The following is a 20481-nucleotide window of genomic DNA, read 5'->3' as shown; positions in this document are numbered from 1 at the left end:
ACTGCAACAACCAGAGCTGAGCTGATCTGAAGCTAGGAGCTGGGAGCTTCCTCTGGGTCTCCCACGTGGGCACAGGAGTTGGGCCATCTTCTACTGCTTTCTCAGGCTATAGCAGAGAGCTGGATCAGAAAAGGGGCAGCTGGGACTTGAACCGGCACCCCTATAGGATGCCGGCCTATAGGCTGGGGGTTTAACCTGCTATGCCACAGTGTTGGCCCTAGGGCATATTCTCATAGTAATACCTCTTTCAATGCCCACATGGCCCTACATGACAGGACTTTTCATTAGCATCCCTATTTTGCAGGTAGGCAACCTGATGGGAGGAGAGGTTGGAGGAGCTTCCCAGGTGACGTAACTCAGAAGCCAGGCTTCAGACGCAGGAACTCCAAAATCACAGCCAGCCTTTGAGACCACTCACCACACTTCCTCCTGTTGTCTTTGTTTTTTAAGCTTCATTTTATAACCAAGAGACTGTCACTTATTATTCTAGTGAAAACTATACAAGTCAAGGGAAACTCAGGGAAAAGTCAGACACAGGAAAAGTAATGGATCTGGGAGAAAATGCAGCCGGGTCATTTCTTATCCCCAGGTAGAACTTGAGAAGTACCCTCTTGACACAACTCAGAGCAGGACACTGCCTATGCCCAGTCTCCAAGGTGGCCCAGCCAAGCCCTCCTCTTGTGGAATGTGTAGTTTCAAGTGCTGTATAGAAGTTTTTTTTAAAAAAAACATTTTTAAAGCCATTTTATTCTTCTGGGAGCAATTAGCTGGGACATTCCTCATTTTCTCAGTAGAGTCTTCCAGGAAATGGCTGCAGGCACAGGGATTTCCACTTTTTTTTTTTTTTTTTTTTTTTTTGGACAGGCAGAGTTAGACAGTGAGAGAGAGAGACAGAGAGAAAGGTCTTCCTTCTGTTGGTTCACACCCCAAATGGCCACCACGGCCGGCATGCTGCGCCAATCGGAAGCCAGGAGCCAGGTGCTTCCTCCTGGTCTCCCATGCAGGTGCAGAGCCCAAACACCTGGGCCATCCTCCACTACCTTCCCGGGCCACAGCAGAGAGCTGGACTGGAGGAGGAGCAACCGGGACAGAACCAGCACCCCAACTGGGACTAGAACCCGGAGTACCGGCGCAGCAGGCCGAAGATTAACCTAGTAAGCGGCGGCGCTGGCCGAATTTCCACATCTTACCAATGCTTTCCACTAGAGGGCTCTGTCCCTGAGATCTCAATTTCCATGCACATTTTTAAAAAAAACTTTTTTTTTTTTTTTTTTTTTTGACAGGCAGAGTGGACAGTGAGAGAGAGAGACAGAGAGAAAGGTCTTCCTTTGCCGTTGGTTCACCCTCCAATGGCCGGCGCGGCCGGCGCGCTGCGGCCGGCGCACCGCGCTGATCCGATGGCAGGAGCCAGGAGCCAGGTGCTTTTCCTGGTCTCCCATGGGGTGCAGGGCCCAAGCACTTGGGCCATCCTCCACTGCACTCCCTGGCCACAGCAGAGAGCTGGTCTGGAAGAGGGGCCACCGGGACAGAATCTGGCACCCCAACCGGGACTAGAACCCGGTGTGCCGGCGCCGCTAGGCGGAGGATTAGCCTAGTGAGCCGCGGCGCCGGCTTAAAAAAACTTTTATTTAATAAATATAAATTTCAAAAGTACAACTTCTGGATTATAGCAGTTTTTCCCCCAATACCACCCTCCCACCCACAAACCATCCCATCTCCTACTCCCTCTCCCATCCCATTCTTCATTAAGATTCATTTCTAATTATCTTTTTATACGGAAGATCAACTTAGTATATACTAAGTAAAGATTTCAACAGTTTGCACCCACACAGATGCGCAAAGTATAAAGTACTGTTTGAATACTAGTTTTACCATTAATTCTCATAATACAACTCATTAAGGACAGGGACCCTACATGGGGAGTAAGTGCACAGTGACTCCTGGTGTTGATTTAACAATTGACACTCTTATTTATGACATCAGTAATCACCCTAGGCTCTTGTCATGAGCTGCCAAGGCTATGGAAGCCTCTTGAGTTCACAATCCATGCACATTTTTTAAAACTTAATTTTATTTTTAAAAATTTCTATAAAGAGAACAAATTTCACATTTACAGTAATGACATTTCCCATCCCACCCTCATTCCCTCACTCCTTTCTTCTTTTATTTTTCTTAATTTTCTTTTAATTTTTACAATGACATACTTTCAATTTACTTTATAATCACAGGCTTAACCCTCTACTAAAGAAAGAATTCAGCAAGTACTAAGTAGAAAAACCACTGTTCCTCAAGAGTATAGACACGAGTTTTAAACAATACTCAAATCTCAAAATGTCAATTTCACTCATATACATTACAGTTTTTGAGTACTCTGTGTGTTAGTTACCACAAATCAGCAAACAAAAACTCAACGCATCTTGGTTTGGCATAAAATCATGTTCCATTGAAGGGATGTAGAGGTGAATAAAACAAAGAACAAGTCGTGGATCTTGCTCATAAGTAGTGTACAGTGAGTGTGGAAAAGATGATTATTTATGCTGTGGGGCAGAATGCAATGAGTTATAGTGATAGAGGGACCAGAAAGGGAGTGGGGGAAGAATTGCAAAAGGAGCTGTGATTCATTTTGACTGAGGATACCAGGGAAAGCTCCATAGAGGAGGGGCCATTGAGGTGGCCATTGAAGGAGATGTAAATGGATTGGGGGCACATGTTCTGGTAGAGGTAAAGGACTGTGAGTGGGCATGGTGTTTCTGGGGAGGCGACCTGAATGCACCCCGCAGATCCAGGCCTCCACTCATTTTTCCTCCACTTGAAAGCCCCATCCTCCTCATTCTCTATTCAAATCCCATCCATCCTTCTGGGACCAGCTTCCACACACACACACACACACACACATCTGCCAATCTTTCCGGGACCAGCTTCCATGCACACACACATGCACACACACACGTGCACATACACACACACACTCTCACACACACACTCACTCACACACCCGCCGATCTTTTCTGCCTGGGCTAGCTTATGCCAGTACTTGCAGCTTGCAGCTCAGATTAGCTGTGGCGTCTATGCCAGGACTGCATTCTAAGAAAAGGGCAGATATTAGTCTTATACTTTGGGGCCTTACAATGCCTAATGTAGTGCTCAGGGCAGTCGGTACGTTTCTATGGATCCATTCTCTGGGACTGACATATTCTTGCTTCCTAAAAGCAGCTTACTCTGCTATCTAGCCTGGGATTGTTCACGAGGTGCTAGGATTTAGCTGATTATGCTTGTTAACACCAAAGGGGAGAACTTCCTCAAATGATCACATGAATGTCTGGCTCAGCTGGGGTAGGTCTTCCTCAATGCTGGGAGTGAAAGCCCGTGCAAGCTGGCCAGCTGTGTGTATGTGTGGCAGGGGTGGGGGAGGTGAGGTGCCAAAGCAGGGGCACTCAGCCTCAGCTCAACCCGCATGACTCTCTGAGCTGAGCTTTAGGAACTGGGGTGCGCTCATTTTTATCATCTGCACCATCATCTCCCAAGTTCCTCTGAAGAATGACTCTATTTCCTTCAAAGACTCTTGCTTGGGTGGTTGGGTTACACCCGGTTCTCCTGAATGCCAGAAATAGTTGCTTGGTTCCTTTTAGAAAGTGGGGGCACTAGGCATGGATTCTTCTTCTTGCTGAAGCTGGTTGGAGTGCAACAGAAAGAAAGCTTGACCAGAAAGGAAATCCTACAATGCTTCTCAAGTAGAGCCCAAAGAAAAGTGGTCCAGTAGTCTAGTCCCTGCAGGAAGAGCATTTTCCAACACTCCATTTAGTCGGAGAACGTTGTCTGCACAGCTGAGAGCCATCACTCTGACAGCCTCCACAGGGCATCATTATCTAGAGCCAGGTTGGCTGGGCCAGTCTACTCTCATGGATATTTCTGGGCAAAGGGGTGAGGGGCGGCTGAAATGGAGTAACAGGGCGCCCATACTCTGCTTGCCATGCTGTGCAGTGGGGTGAGAAGCTACCTGTGCTTCAAGGGAAGAGTGCCTACTCCTAGTTTGCTCAGTGTGCTCTTGGGGCTCATGGAGGCCATGCATCAGAGCTCTTCACATGTGTTGAGTCTGGGCAGAGTGTCCTAGCCAGGGTGCTGCAGCTTGTTACAGATGCATCAAATAGTGTCTCCTTCTCCTGTGGCTGCTGGGCAGGATTGTCCTAGCAGACACGAGAAACCTCTCTTGATGTGCAGCCTCCAGACATAAGCAATCTTGATTGCTTACCACAAAGTGCCATAGAAATATTATTTCCCATATGTACTGAGATGTGAGGAAGTTTGGAAAATATAGTACCAGGGACCCTGCCTTGTCATTTCCTCAGAAGGGCATGTATCTTTTTGTCCATCTGTGGCCATCAACAGCTTTTCTGCTGTTTTGCAATCTCCTGGTAGGAACTGTGCAGACAAGATCTTGGTCACCAATCTAGATCACGATATCATAGCTTGAAGTTATTGCAGGTTTGCAATCCTGTGTGCTGGTTTTCCCCATCTGTACACAAGAGGGAGACATGAGAACATGTTAGTGGAAAGGTATTGCTATGAAAAGCAGCCCACAAAGTACCAAGGACAGTTAAACAAATGGCTCAGGAGGATGTCTTGGTTTGCCCTGGTACTGGGGAGATCTGGGGTAGCAATGCCTTGCCTCTGTGCCTGCCACTTCATTTTGGAGCCCCTGGGCAATTAAATTCTTATCCCAGAACACAACAGTAAGAGGGAGCAGGGTAGTGGGATTTGGCATTTACTGTATGCTTGCAGCAACAACCAGGCTCAAGCTACCTACATCTTTGTTCCTAGTTGAGTCTTTGTTCTTTCTGGACCCAATAGTTCCATCTGCACCTGGCATCTGGTCATTATGTGATCCTGTCACTTAGAGTGCCACAGACAACATTCCTGTTAGCTGAGAAGTCTTAAACTTTAAATTACATACTGATGGATGGAGCACACCAGAATGGTTGGAAAAGACAGAAAACAGGGATAAAAATTCCAGCAAGGGTTTACCTTATCCGAATACTGCACCATGGAATAAACCGTGTTCTCTGGCTCTTCCTTGGTGGGAAACACCTGGAAAACACACAACTTCAGTGTGGGAGCTCATGAGGCCAATCTTCTCAGTTCCTATTCCTAGTTCTTCCCCCACCCATATCTCCCTGGTCCCATTTTTACCCCGTAGCTTACTCTTCTGGTCTCAGCTCTGGTTCCATCCAAGTTTGGAGGGAATTAGGATCAGGTGATGGGGAGGGGGAGTGGATGGGGAGCAGCTGGGAAGGGGCTTGGGAGAAACAAACCTCAGTAACCAAGGGAAAGGGTTTGCATGGATTGGGCTGAGTCTTGCTCCATCAGGACATTAACTTTCCATGGGCTGTATGGACCCTGTTGCCCTAAGTCCAAGCACTGTGCAGACCTCAGTTTCTCCCTTGGCTCCTGGCAGACTTCAGGAAGAAGGCTGGTGGAAGCACAGAGGAAGGGGATTCAGGGTGAAGATGAGAGATGGGGCGGGTGAGTAAAAGGCAGGAAGGACAGTATGTGGTACACAGTGGGTCTGAGTATGAAGAAAGCATGTTAATGGTGATGCTAAACTTGGAACCAAGTCCTAGGCCAACCAGTTACTGGTGATCCCAGAAACACATTCTGAAAACCATTTAGGGCAGCATCATGCAGTCCTTGGGGCTGTCATTCTGGCCCTAAGAGTTTGCTACTGCTGGTCCATGAAGTATATATCAAAGGGCTTCTGTCAGCTCTGTGCCCCCAGAGCCCACTAGCATCCTGTTCACCATGTCAGTGGCTACATAACAGCCCCACCTCACATCAAGGGCTCCCCTGTGTGTGCTTCCCCAAAGAGGTGTTTCACTCCTACTTATGACTCTCATCTCGTCTGGAACCAGGTCATGGCCTCCACCCAGAGAAGCTGCCATAGGGTGGCAATCGGCCATGCTTCTGTCCTCAGAGACAGACTCATGGCATCATTTCACTGATGTGGTATTTCTGTGTTGTTCCTTGGCTGTGGTGGCCTTCTAGGCCATAGAAACATGACAATGGTGATACCTGTCTTGGTGGTGGGGGTAGGGGCATCCACCAGCTCACCTTGGATTGGGGGATTTCATCATAGACTGTAGACTCTGCAGGCTGCACGTCTCTTGAAATTGTGATGTATGTGTATATTGTTGCCTTTGAGGCAGCATCTGTATCACAAACAAATATAGAACCACAATCTATGAGAGGTGGATGGAGTTTTAGAGGTGATCTATCCCACTGTTTTTTTTTTTTTTTTTAAGATGAAGAAATGAAGCCCTAAGAGGCCCAATGGCTCCCATCCTATGGAGATGCATGCTTGGATCCCCAGACTGTCTCTCCTTTTTCCAGGATTTCATGCAGTATGGGAGACCCCTGGCCCAGCCTTCACACAAAGCTCAGTGAGAATTCTATTCTAGAGTCTAGATTAGGCTAAAGAGAACCTTCCAGTCCCTTGTGTGGGTAGTTGATAGGAAGTTGTGTGGGCACTTAACATTGACTGCCTTGCCTGGCTAGCTGACTTCTCATGTTAGGGTCTTAGTGTTTCAATTTGATTGATTTTCTCTAGTTATACACTGTGTGTTGATGTCTTCTGGTGCTTACATTTTTGTACCACCTGAATGTTAAAGCTCATAATAGATGCTCCTCAAACATTTATTGTTTGCTTGCTTGATTCACATTCTTAATGAATATTTATTAAACTCCTTCTATGTGCCAGGCTCTGTGTGAGGCCCCAGAGAAGCAAACATAGAAGGGGCTAAGTCCTTACTTTTAAGAATTTATGAGTTAGAAGAGACATTTATCCTAGTAAACTCTTCTTTGGTACTAACATGAAACATTTTAGGATCAAGTTGAAAAGAGCCAAAATTTTGGGTCTTCAGAGTCTAGAGAAACAATATATCTACAAACAATGAGTCCGATCGGGCAATATCATAAGACCAACGTTTCAGAGTTTGGGCTTATCCCAGCCTTTGCCCTAGATTTGGAGAATGAGTCAGACTGAGTATTCTTCTTATCTCATTTGTAGATGTGAAGGATAGTCCTTCCCCCTACTCAACAAGCTGCAAAAGAGGGAATAAGGATAGATATCTCTTTCAGAAACCTGGCTGATCATCTGTGGCGCAAGCAGGCTGTGACTTCTCTTCTTCAAGAGTCTATTGGAGTTACCACGCATGTCACAGATGTCCTTCCCCTGGAGTGTTTCCTCGCATCATTCCCAGACATGTCAATTATTAAGTGCAGCAGCTAACATTTACTGAGTGCTTATTATATACCAGTCCAACTATCTGATACATGCAATTCCATCTGACCCATTTAATAAGGATATGCAGTCTGCCCTGTTTTAATGAATGTTTTACAACTCAGAAGACTGATGTTTACAGTGATCAAATAACTTGTAGCTAGTAAATGGTCAAGATGGGAACATTATCCCCAGACTGACTGCACTTTAGGCTGAACTCCTCTACTGCAAATCCCCAGCTCCTCCCACTTGCTACTCAGGGAACCCCGCGACTGAGAACTTACCAGAACTTTTAGTGAAGGCCTTGAAGTGGGAACCTGAGGAAGTAGACCCAAAGAAGTCAGTAATGTGGAAGCAAAGGTTCTGGGTTTTTTTGTTTTGTTTTGTTTTGTTTTTAATCATGATTGATGAAAGGAAGACCTTGGGTGGAGGAGGTGTAATTATTCCTTAGAAGTCCTTAGAAGGTCAAGTTTTCTGAATTGAGAACAGCACAATTACAGGATGATCCTGAGTGGTCCATTAGGGCTAGTGACAATCACACAATGCAAAACTAATAGACGTCTCTCAGTGACTCTCCAAGAATCATTATTGAAAAACTATGAAATTGGGACCCCAGAGGCTCTCTAGTTTAATTATTTTACATATGGGAATACTTAGGCAATGAAATAAAGCTTGTTAATGGTGAAGCTAAACTTGGCCCACCAGTTACTGGTGATGGCAGGAACAGATTCTGAAAACCATCTAGGGCAGCATCATGCAGTCTTTACGGCCATCATTCTGGAAGGTGATGAGGGGATGGGGGTTGGGATTGCAACAAGGCTGGAACAAAGGACCTCTCCCTAACACCTTGAATAAATGACTTCAGTGTCAGGAAGAAGGCAGGTGCACTTTCACTTTTTACCTTCTGGAAAAAAAATCCTACCTTGTTGTCTTTTGCACCAGAGGAACAAAAACACTGCCGGCAGCATGAGAGCAAGAAGAAAGAGCACAGCCAATCCACTCAGCAACCTGGTGTGGCGAGTGCGGTGGGCCATGGCCACGTCTGGAAATGGAAACAGTGGTGAGTCCTGGCTCTCAGGAAGTAGCCCAAGGGGCTTGTTTACATTCAGGGGCACTCTCAAAGTTGGGTGCCCTCCAGAGGCTACCGTAGCTCCTAGGGAAACTCTTTCCTACTGCCAGACGTTAGGTTTCGAACTGAATGACAGAGTAGAGCAGGAACTGCTTCAGAACACCCTGAAGCGCTTAGCCTCTCTCAAAAGGCTCTGGACCACTCCCCAGTGGGCTTTCTGGGAGCAGCTGCCCCCTAGGGATCAGGTTCAGTGTACAGGAGGCACACGCCCCTGGAGCTGAGGACTGGGGCTCTTTGGAGAGGTTTCTGATACTCCTTGGGGGAGATGGATGGAGTTGGTTACCTGAACAGAGCTGCTGGGCAGAGATGGAGTCAGAGCTGTTGCTGACCGGGTTCCAGGCTGTACATGTGTAAGTCAGCTCTTGGTTCTCAGGAATCTGGAAGATTTGAAGGACATTGCCTTCTTTTCCCAGGGGACTCCAGCTGTATGTTACATTCTTTTCCTCCTTCTCCACAGAGCATGTCAGTGTGACATTGCAGGTGCTGTTCACAGATGTCATTAAACTCTGGGTAATTGTTGGTTTCCCAAGCCGACCTATGAGGGGAAAACACATGGGCTTGTAGTGAGCTACAGCTGCCTTCCATCAGCTTGTGGGGACTTATTTTTAAATTTTCATAAATTTTTCCAGATAGTTGTTAAACACAGATATCATTAAGAATTAAATTGTGGCCGGCGCCACGGCTCACTAGGCTAATCCTCCGCCTAGCGGCGCAGACACACTGGGTTCTAGTCCCAGTCGGGGTGCCGGATTCTGTCCCGGTTGCCCCTCTTCCAGGCCAGCTCTCTGCTGTGGCCCAGGAGTGCAGTGGAGGATGGCCCAAGTGCTTGGGCCCTGCACCTCATGGGAGACCAGGATAAGTACCTGGCTCCTGCCATCGGATCAGCACGGTGCGCCGGCCTCAGTGCGCTGGCTGCGGCGGCCATTGGAGGGTAAACCAATGGCAAAGGAAGACCTTTCTCTCTGTCTCTCTCTCTCACTGTTCACCCTGCCTGTCAAAAAAAAAAAAAAAAAAAGAATTAAATTGTGAAACCTTGGGGCTGGCATTTTGGCGCCAGATACACTGGCATTCCATATGAGCACCAGCCTCCGTCCTGCCTCCCTTCCAATCCAACTGCCTGCTGATGGGCCTGGGGAAGCAGCAGAAGATGGCCCAAAGTGCTTGTTTCCCTGCCACTCCTGTGTGAGACATGGAGGGAATTCTAGGCTCCTGGCTTTGGCTTCTCAGCCTCAGCTATTGTGGCTATTTATGGAGTGAATCAGTGATTGGAAGATCTGTCTCTCTCTCTCCCTCTCCCTCTTCTCTCTGTATTTCTACCTTTCAAATAAATAAATTGTAAATTATGAAATTATAATTAAATAAATATATTAAAAGGAAACGCAACAAATACTCAAAAGTCATTACTGTTTAGTTGTGTGTGTGTTTTTTTTTTTTACATATTACTACTATCTATGCTCTTGAGATTATTTACATTTATGGTACAAGAATACTCAAAAAATTCATGAAAAATTCATGTTATAAAAAACTGTGCATGGATTTCAAAAATGTTTTGCACACAAACAAAATTATCTTTTAATCACATTTCTTGATGAGCTTTTTGAAAAAAATGATTTACTTACTTGCCTGAAAGGGGGAGTTACAGAGAGAGAGGGAGAGGGAGAGGGAGCGGGAGAAGGCTAGAGAGAGATCTTCTATTTGCTGCTTCACTTTCTAAATGGTCGCGATGGCCAAAGCTGGGCTGCTCTGAAGCCAGGAGCCAGGAGCTTCAAGTTCTCCCACACAGGTGCAGGAGCCCAAGCACTTGGGCCATCTTCCACTGCTTTCCCAGGTGTATTAGAAGGGAGCTGGATCGGAAGTGGAGCAGCCAGGATGTGAACCAGTACTTGCTATGCCACAACGCCAGCCTCCTCCATAAACTTTTAAAAGTACCTTCAAATCTGCCCTTTGTAATGATGTACAGCTTAAATTCTGCATCTTAAAAATCAGCCACCATGGGAGTATCTATTTGTACTTATAGATATATTTATATATATTTCTACAGAAACTGATAAATGCTATCAAATTGAGTTGGCTTATTGTTGCTCTGGACTTGAGAAAGCAAGAGAGGAAATGGTATTCAGGCAAATTAAACTTAAAAGTGTACCATGTACATTGTAAGCAGCACATACAAAAATAGAAAATCATCCTTCCAGTATTTGAGAGCTGTTATCCAGCCCAGCAAAGAAGTGACTCACATCAATGATGAACATATGAAGCTCCAACATATATGTATTTTTTTTTTGACAGGCAGACTGGACAGTGAGAGAGAGAGACAGAGAGAAAGGTCTTCCTTTTGCTGTTGGTTCACCCTCCAATGGCTGCCGCGGCAGACGCGCTGCGGCCGGCGCACCGCGCTGATCCGATGGCAGGAGCCAGGTGCTTCTCCTGGTCTCCCATGGGGTGCAGGACCCAAGCACTTGGGCCATCCTCCACTGCACTCCTGGGCCACAGCAGAGAGCTGGCCTGGAAGAGGGGCAACCGGGACAGAATCCGGCGCCCCGACTGGGACTAGAACCCAGTGTGTCTGCGCCGCTAGGCGGAGGATTAGCCTAGTGAGCCGCGGTGCCGGCTTCATATATGTCTTTATTGAATTTCTTTTTTGTATTATTTAACAATATTCATGTTGGAACTGCAAGGTGTCCGGTGCATAACAAATCTTCCCAGGCAGATGAATCAATTAATTCACAAGATTTTATTGGGATTCCGCTCTCTGGCGAGGTTCCCAGGTCCAAACAGAGCGGGGACTGGGGAAGTCGCGCATCAGAGATTGGAAGGGCTCCTTTTATAGATTTAGGGCATTGGAGTTAAAGGTTGAGGCGGGTCTGATCCTCATTGGTTGACCTTTAGGCAACCGTGGGGACCTTGACAAGGACTTTTCTTCCCCCGGAAGTGCGGGTAGGGACTCTCCATTCCCGGAAGTATAGGCCTTCCCTCCTTGCGGATCCCAAAGCTACCAGGAACTACACTTATTCATCAATTATATGTATAGATTGGTTAGGAATATAAATGTTCAGCAAAAATCAATGAAAATATTCTATAAGAATAGTAGGCTACCTGGACTTTACAAAAAAGACACTGTTTATTTCATTAAAAGTTATGAAACTGTATGCTATACATCTTTCATGTTGGTAAGCCTTACATGACTTATACATTGTGTATGTACACAATATGTGCATGGGCAAACACACACATATGTTATCAAGAGCCAATTAAATATTTGTCAGCCCAAAAATGCATGAAAACATTTTTTAAAAGCATTTTTTGTTTTGTTTTCTGCTGTATGTGTATTTTCTTTCAGTTTTTGTTTAAAGTATCTGTGGTGAAAAACTATAACCTTTTTATAAGTCCATTTTCAAAAATGTTCTTTCTAGAGCATTCAAAACATAAGCTGTAGAAGCTGTAGACTGGTAAGGGGTTGCTAAAGAACAGTTACATGGAAGTTCAAGTGACAGCTGGATCTGGAGCCCGCAGAAGGAATGGGAAGGGCTTTCACCAGGAGATAAGCAAATGACTACATTCAGAGTTGATAAATTGTGTGCACTCCGGGCAAAGCTGCTGTGATGGGGCTTGTTCCTTCTGCTGTGGTCATGTGAGGAAAAGAATAGAGGAGTTAGAAGGAACTGGCACATAAATTTCTAATTAACACAGAGTTTACAAAGGCAGTAGATTCAGCAGGGTAAGTATGTACCTGTGAGAGAGTCAAGTGTGAGCAGACAGAAGTTGTACAGTTATTTGATTCCAAGCTGGTCATTGATCCTAACAGTTTCTTAGAGGGATCTACTCCAGACTACCATTAGTGATGGCTTGGTAACAAACCTTGTGAACACATTGGGAGTGAAAAGCCTGATTAGTTATAACAATGGATATAGAAATGCATTAGAGGCTGGCGCAGCGGTTCACTAGGCTAATGCTCTGCCTTGCGGCACCAGCACACCGGGTTCTAGTCCCAGTCGGGGCGCCGGATTCTGTCCCGGTTGCCCCTCTTCCAGGCCAGCTCTCTGCTGTGGCCAGGGAGTGCAGTGGAGGATGGCCCAAGTCCTTGGGTCCTGCACTCCATGGGAGACCAGGAGAAGCACCTGGCTCCTGCCATCGGATCAGCGCGGTGCGCTGGCCACAGTGCGTCGGCCGCAGCGGCCATTGGAGGGTGAACCAACAGCAAAAGGAAGACCTTTCTCTCTGTCTCTCTCTCTCACTGTCCACTCTGCCTGTCAAAAAATAAAAAAAAATGCATTAGTGAAAAACAAATCAAATTGTGTGCATGTGCATTTCTTGTTTTTTTTTTTTTTTTAGATTTATTTGTTTATTTGAAAGTCAGAGTTACACAGAGAGAGAGGAGAGGAGAGGCAGAGAGAGAGAAAGGTCTTCCATCTGATGGTTCACTCCTCAATTGGCTGCAACAGCCGGAGCTGCGCCAATCTGAAGCCAGGAGCCAGGAGCCAGGAGCCTCCTTCGGGTCTCCCACGTGGGTGCAGGGGCCTAAGGACTTGGGCCATCTTCTACTGCTATCCCAGGCCATAGCAGAGAGCTGGATTGGAAGTGAAGCAGCTGGGACTGGAACCGGTGCCCATATAGGATGCCGGTGCTGCAGGCCAAGGTGTTAACCCGCTGCACTACAGCACTGGCACCTGTGCATTTCTTAAGAAATTTGACTTACAGCGGTTGGTGTTTGCCCTGGTGGTTAAGATGCTCATGGGATTGCCCACGTCACACACCGGAGTACCAGGGTTTTGTACCCAGTTCTAGTGTCTGACTCCAGCTTCCAGTCAATGTAGTCCCTGTGAGGCAGTGGTGATGGCACCAAGTAATTGGGTACCTGCCACTCATGTGAGACCTGAGTTGAGTTCCTGATTTCCTGCTTCAGCCTGGCTCAGTCCCAAGCCATTGTGAGCATTCAGGAGGTAAATCAGAAGGTAGAAACTCTCTCTGTCAACCCACAGAGAGGTTGCCAACTTTGCCTGCCAACCTCTCTTAAATAAATAAATTCTTAAAAATTTTAGAAAGAAATTTGATTTCCAAGAATATTTGTCACGGGAGCCAGCATTGTGGCATAGCGGGTTAAGCTACTGCTTGCAATGTCAGCATTCCATATCAGAATTTCAGTTTGAGTCTTGACTGCTCTGCTTCTAAACCAGCTCCCTGCTAATGCACCTGGAAAGGCAGCAGAAGATGGCCAGGTACTTGGGTCCTTGCTACCTGTGTAGGAGATGCAGATGGAGTTCCAGGCTCCCAGCTGTAGCCTGGCCCATCCTTGGCTATTGCAGCCATATGAGGAGTGAATTAGCAGATGGAAGAATGGAAGATTCTCTCTCTCTGCCTTTCAAATACATCTTTAAAAATAATGTTAGTGCTTAATATTTACCAGATTTTAATAGGGCTTTTTCTGTTCTTTTTGGTGGATGTTGAGAGGGGCATGTAGTGAAGAATAAGATGCTGGCAGGAACAGGGATGTGACTTACACAGGCTGCTGGTAGAAAAGGTTAGAGTTTAGACTGACAAATCTTCATTCATTCGCTCAAGTCAAGAATGTGGTAGTTGTTGGAGACCTGGTTCAGAATCCAGATTCCACTACTCTAGCTGTGAAATGGTGAAGGAACACAACTTCACTGGGCTCTCTCACTTATAACGCTAGGATAACAATTTCTTCCTGATAGGGCTATTGTGAGAATTAAGTGAGATATGCTATATTAAGACCATTCTAATGTCCATTTATCTACCTGCCTGCTTACCTACCTACCTATCTCTCTATGTACATTAATGATCTATGGAAGAGACAATAAACTGGCCACAGCCACTGCCTCTGAGAAGGGAGGGTTACATTTCACTCTTTGATCTTTTGCTCTGTGTATTTATTGCTTATACACGTATAATCTACATATCTTTTAAATTATGTAGTAGAATTCCAGACACATAGGTAGTGTTAAATAAATTTTAATTCCTCTCTTTTTATCTTCTCAAGTAATTGCTCATAAGGTATATACTTTGGTGTATCTCAATATGGCCTTCTCTAAGATTTTACAGTAAGACTTTCCCATAGTCTGTCCTAACTGATACAAGAGCACTTGAAGAGTGGATGGAAAAAGCTAAGCATATAAAGTGATAAAAACAAACCTCTCCTAATTGAATACCTTCTTTTTTTTTATCAACCAAAGTTCTTGAATGAGTCAAATATTTTCTAGTGTTCACACATGGATATACTTCTTTGACTATGTCATTCAAGTCCAATTCAGAGCCTTCTTCATCTAGGAAAATCCTTTAACTAGAAATTATTTTTTTAAAAAAGATTTATTTATTTGTTTGTGGGAGAGAGAGAGAGAGAGAGAGAGAGAGAGAGAGAGAGAGAGACTGACTCCATCCATTGGTATACTCCCCAAATGGCTGCAATGGCTGGGGCTGGGCCAAGCCTATCTCCTATGTGGGTAATAGGAGCCCAAGTATTTGGCCATCTTATGTTGTCTTCCCAGGAACATTAGCAGGGAGCTGGATTGGAAGGGGAGCAATCAGGACCTGAACTAGTGCTCATATGGGATGCAGGCATCCTAGGCAGTGGCTTAGCCTGCTGCACCACAATATCAGCCCCTAACTAGAAATTCTTAACCAGAATTTTCAAAGGGCTGAGGATTAAAAATTAATGCCTACTAGTTATCGAATATTTGCTTTAAGGCACACATTGTATTAGGAGTTGAACTAACAGTATCTCTCTTAATCCCGCTGGTTATGATCTTGATTTTGTAGATGAGGAAAAATGTCCAGAGAGTTTAAACAACTTGCCCAAGGTCAGAAGCTGGCAAAGTCTAATTCCAACATTAATGCTCTTTCTACTGTGCACTCCATTCAGAAACAATCCTCCGCAGGCAGAGGATTAACCAAGTGAGCCATGGCACCGCCACACACCCCCTATATTCTTTACACTAGAAACTAGAAATACGTAATCACTTATGAAATTAAAAAACTCTTCATGGGGCCAGCGCTGTGGTGCAGTGGGTTAATGTCCTAGCCTGGGGCGCCAGCATCCCATATAGGCGCTGGTTCGAGTCCTGACCACTCCACTTCCAATCCAGCTCTCTGCTATGGCCTGGGAAAGCAGTAGAGGATGGCCCAAGTCCTTGGGTCCCTGCACCCACGTGGGAGACCCAGAGGAAGCTCCTGGTTCCTGGCTTCGGATCGGCACAGCTCCGGCTGTTGCGGCCAACTGGGGAGTGAACCAACGGATGGAAGACCTCTCTCTCTCTCTCTCTCTCTCTCTGCCTCTCCTCTCTCTGACTTTCAAATAAATAAATAAATCTTTAAAAAAAAAAAAAAAAAAACTTGTGGCTGGTGCTGTGGCTCACTTAGTTAATCCTTGCCTTCCGCGCCGGCATCCCATATAGGTGCTGGGTTCTCATCCCAGTTACTCCTCTTCCAGCCCAGCTCTCTGCAGCGGCCTGGGAAGGCAGTGGAGGATGGCCCAGGTGCTTGGGCCCCTGCACCCGTGTGAGAGACCAGGAGGAAGCACCTGGCTCCTGGCTTTGGACTGGTGTAGCTCCGCCGTAGCGGCCATTTGGGGAGTGAACCAACGGAAGGAAGACCTTTCTCTCTGCCTCTCTCTCTCACTGTCTAACTCTATCTGTCAAATTGAAAACAAATCAAAACAAAAAAATTCCTCTTCCAGGGTCAGCGCTGTGGCATTGCGGGTGAAGCCGCCGCCTGCAGTGCTGGCATCCCATACAGGTGTTGGTTCGAGTCCTGGCTGCTCCACTTCCGATCCAGCTCTCTGCTATGGCCTGGGAAAGCAGTAGAAGATGGCCCAAGTCCTTGTGCCCCTGCACCCGTTTGGGAGACCCAGAAGAAGCTCCTGGCTCCTGGCTTCAGATCGGTGCAGACTGGCCATTGCGGCCATTTGGGGAGTGAACCATCGGATGGAAGATCTCTCTCCCTGTCTCTCTTCCTCTCTCTGCCTCTGCCTCTCTGCCTTTCAAATACATAAATGCATCTTAAAAAAAAGACAAAAAACCCCTTTCCCATAACTATATTAAAAATAGTGAAACTAAACAGGTAATAATACATTCAATTTAATAATAAATATATTCAGAACACTAATTAAATCTTGTGTAACTAGTACAAAAATCATTAATGAGATATTTTATGTTTTTTGTGATAAGATTCCAGATCTGATCTGTATTTTACATTTATGGCAATATCAATTTGGACTGTCTACATTTCAGATGCTCAAGTGGTACAAGTGCTTAAGGGTTACCATATTGAACAGGTGGCTATAGATCAGTGCTTCTCAAACTTTAGTGCACATGGTCATAATGCAGAGTGTTAAATGGAGATTTCTTGGCTTCACTCCACAAGGTTGTGGATAAGTTCTGCGAGTTTGCATTTCCTCAAAGCTCCCAGGTAATGCTGGTGCTGTCAGTCCACAGACCACACTCTGGATAGCATTGCATAACACATCACACTCATTGTCCAGTGAATTGTGGCAATTATGATGATGATAAAAAATAGTTCTAGTATTTTACCTTTAAAAACTCTTTGTGTTATCTCCCAGAAAAAGCCAAAGGAAAACTAAAATAAGGCATCATTGCACATCTGAAATAAAAAAAAATGATACCAAAAGCTGGTGAAGTTGTAGAGAAATTGGATCATTCATACATTCCTGGTGGCAATGGAAAATGGAAAATGGTTTGGCAGTTTCTTGTAAAAATAAAATGGCAGGGGATTGAAGTTGTCATTTGTGACACCATCATGCTATAACAGAGAGCCAATTCAAGTCCCAGCCACTCTGCTTCTGATCCAGCTTCCTGCTAATGTGTCTGGGTAAGTAGTGGATGATGGCCCTGGCCACCCACGTGAGAGACCAGGATGGAATTCTTGGCTCCTGGCCTTGGCACAGCCCAACCCTGGCTGTTGCAACCATTTGGGGAGTGAACCATCAAATGGAAGATTAACTCTCTCTCTCTTTCAACTAAAACAAATAAATAAATAAATATTTAAAGAAATGGATTGACTGTATGATTTCTTTCTTGGGCATTGATCCCAGAGAAATGAAAACTAGTTTCATGCAGAAACTTACATACAAATTATTATGTTATATACAACAATTATTGGAAACAAATAAAATGTCCCTCAAAGAGTGAATGGTTGGGGCTGGCATTGTGGCATAGCAGGTTAAGCCACCACCTGCAACTCTGATATATTATATGGGCATGGGTTCAAGTCCCAGCTGTTTCACTTCCAATACAGCTTCCTCTTCCTACTAATGTGCCTGGGAAAGCAGCAGAAGATGGCCCAGATGCTTGGGTCCCTGCACCCACTTGGGAAACCTGTATTAAGCTCCTGGATCTTGGCCTGACCTGGCCTAGCCTTGGACATTGCTGCATTTGGGGAGTGAACCAGCAAATGGAAGAACTCTCTCTCTCTCCCTCCCCAACCCCAGCTTTCCCTTTCTTTAACAAATCTTTCAAATAAATAAATTAAAAAAAAAAACCTAAAATGTGAATGGTTGATCAAGCTAGAACAACCACACAATGGAATACTATACAGCAATAAAAGGTTTCAACTGCAAAGTTCCATCTATTTAACACTCGTGAAATAACATAACTATAGATATAATAGACACAGATGAGTGGTTTCCAGGAATTACAGATGTTCTTGGTATAGCAAATTCGCAAGTAAAAATAAGAAAACAAGCTCTCTATCCTTGCACAACTTACGATAGACTTGGAGGCTGTAGTCCTTAGTGATGGTGAAGGGAGGGAGCTGTATATTTATGTCTGCTCTGTAGTCTCCTGCATCTTCCATCCTCAGACCACTGATGACCAGGTCGTAGTTAGGAACTGAGATGTTTACTCGTTCATAATAATTTCTGTGGGTCACAGTCACTTTGGGTGCTATTCCCGACTCTTCTACTGCTACAAAAGCAACAGACGTTTTGGAAATCCAAGCAACGCTTTGAACTTGCCGTGGTTCTTGGAGATTTAAGGAGAAAGTCGCTGACTCTCCCAGAATCCCATTCACAATGCGGGAGTCTGCATCTCTTCCAGCTGCTTCCGGCCCTGAGAACATAAATGAAACACTGTGAACATGTGGTAGTTGCACCTTTGAGAGTTCCTTGTCTTCCCAGCTTTGGGTCTATGTCAGAAGTTGCCACAGACACAGCTCATCTAGTTTCTTGAGGATGTCGTCCTTCTTCTTCTCCTTCTTTTTTTGTATTCTCTTCTAAACACACACACACACACACATACTTCATAAATTTTTAAAAAGATTCTCAATTGAAAACTAAGTTTTAGCACTCTGGCCTTAGAATGAGCTCTTAAGGCATTCAGATCTAACTAAAAAATCTTATGAGAGCATTTCAGGAATGGAAAGCCAAGCCATTGTGGCAAAAAATGGCCTACATGAAAGATATCTCTCTCTCTCTCTCTCTCTCTCTTTTGTTTTTGGACAGGTAGTGGACAGTGAGAGAGAGATAGAGAGAAAGGTCTTCCTTTACCGTTGGTTTACCCTTCAATGGCCGCTGCGGCTGACGCACCGTGCTGATCCGAAGCCAGCAGCCAGGTGCTTCTCCTGGTCTCCCATGCGGGTGCAGGGCCCAAGGACTTGGGCCATCTTCCACTGCACTCCCGGGCCACAGCTGAGAGCTGGACTGGAAGAAGGGCAACCGGGACAGAATCCGGCACCCCGAATGGGACTAGAACCCCGGGGTGCCAGCGCTGCAGGCAGATGATTAGCTTATTGAGCTGTGGCGCCGGCCCTCTCTTTTTTTTTTAAGACTTTTTAAAAATTTGACAGATACAGTTAGACAGTGAGAGAGAGAGACAGAAAGGTCTTCCTTTTGTTGGTTCACCCCCCAAATGGCTGCTGCAGCTGGAGCTATGCCGATCCGAAGCCAGGAGCCAGGTGATTTCTCCTGGTCTCCCATGCAGGTGCAGGGGCCCAAGCACTTGGGCCATCCTCCACCGCCTTCTCAGGCCACAGCAGAGAGCTGGACTGGAAGAGGAGCAACTGGGACTAGAACCTGGGGCCCATATGGGATGCCAGTGTGGCAGGCGGAGAATTAACCAAGTGAGCCATGGCGCCAGCCCCCATACATGAAAGATCTCTGTGAATGAGATCCCATTGGAAATAAGAGGCCATCAAAGAAGGAGGTAGCTTTCTTTGAAGGGAGGAGAGACTTCCACTCTGCTTATGGCCCTGTCTAAATAATGATGGAGTTTGTGGACTCAAAAGGGTTCCATAACCTTGGCAGCTCAAGAGCCTCGGGTAATCATGAACGTCATAAATAATAGTGTCAACAACAAGAGTCACTGTGCACTTGCTCCCCATGTAGGATCTCTGTCCTTAATGAGTTGTACTCTGAGAATTAACAGTAAAACTTGTCTACAAACAGTACTTTATACTTTGTGTATCTATGTGGGTGCAAACTGTTGAAATCTTTACTTATATAGAATTGATCTTCTGTATATTAATATAAATAAAATGAATCTTAATGAAGAATGGGATGGGAGAGAGAGTAGGAGATGGGACAGGAGTGGGGGTGGGAGGGTGAATATGGGGGGAAGAATTGCTTTATTTCAAAAACTGTATCTATGAAATTTATATTTATTAAATAAAAGCTTTCTAAAAAAAGAAAACTAAGTTTTTCAGTGAGTTTATAGGGATCCACTTTATTTTTTAAAGATAATTTATTTGAAAGGCAGAGTTACAGAGAGGCAGAAGCATAGAGAGACAGAGAGAGAGAGAGAGAGAGAGGTCTTCCATCTGCTGGTTCACCCCCCAGATGACTGCAATGGCTGGAGCTGTGCCGATCTGAAGCCAGGAGCCAGGAGCTTCCTCTGGGTCTTCCCGCATGGGTGCAGGGGCCCAAGGACATGGGCCATATTATACTGCTTTCCCAGGCCATAGCAGAGAGCTGGATTGGAAGTGGAGCAGCCAGGACTCGAACCAGCACCAATACAAGATGCCAGCACTTGATGTGACAGCTTTACCTGCTACACCACAGCACCTGCCCCAGGGATCCACTTTATTCAAATCATGTTTACCTAGGCATATCGATTCT

General features: G+C 45.5%; 1 protein-coding gene across 1 annotated transcript in view; it reads right to left on the bottom strand.

The window, feature by feature from the left end:
• Window positions 1-4259: 4259 nt before the first annotated feature.
• Window positions 4260-20481, bottom strand: part of CD84 (CD84 molecule) — a 34936-nt gene continuing 18714 nt past the window's right edge. Inside the window, exons 2-8 of the mRNA XM_008264214.4 lie at window positions 18137-18478; window positions 8686-8937; window positions 8196-8315; window positions 7558-7590; window positions 6106-6203; window positions 5023-5085; window positions 4260-4513 (exon numbers count right to left, since the gene is read on the bottom strand). Coding sequence (XP_008262436.3) covers window positions 4448-4513; window positions 5023-5085; window positions 6106-6203; window positions 7558-7590; window positions 8196-8315; window positions 8686-8937; window positions 18137-18478 — 974 coding nt within the window. The 3' untranslated portion in view covers window positions 4260-4447. The remainder of the gene's footprint in view (window positions 4514-5022; window positions 5086-6105; window positions 6204-7557; window positions 7591-8195; window positions 8316-8685; window positions 8938-18136; window positions 18479-20481) is intronic.

The sequence above is a fragment of the Oryctolagus cuniculus genome, chromosome 7, assembly GCF_964237555.1.
Source record: "Oryctolagus cuniculus chromosome 7, mOryCun1.1, whole genome shotgun sequence".
Classification (NCBI taxonomy): Eukaryota; Metazoa; Chordata; class Mammalia; order Lagomorpha; family Leporidae; genus Oryctolagus; species Oryctolagus cuniculus.
The sequence above is the reverse complement of the archived record's forward strand: the minus strand, read 5'-3'. Positions and strand labels throughout refer to the sequence as shown.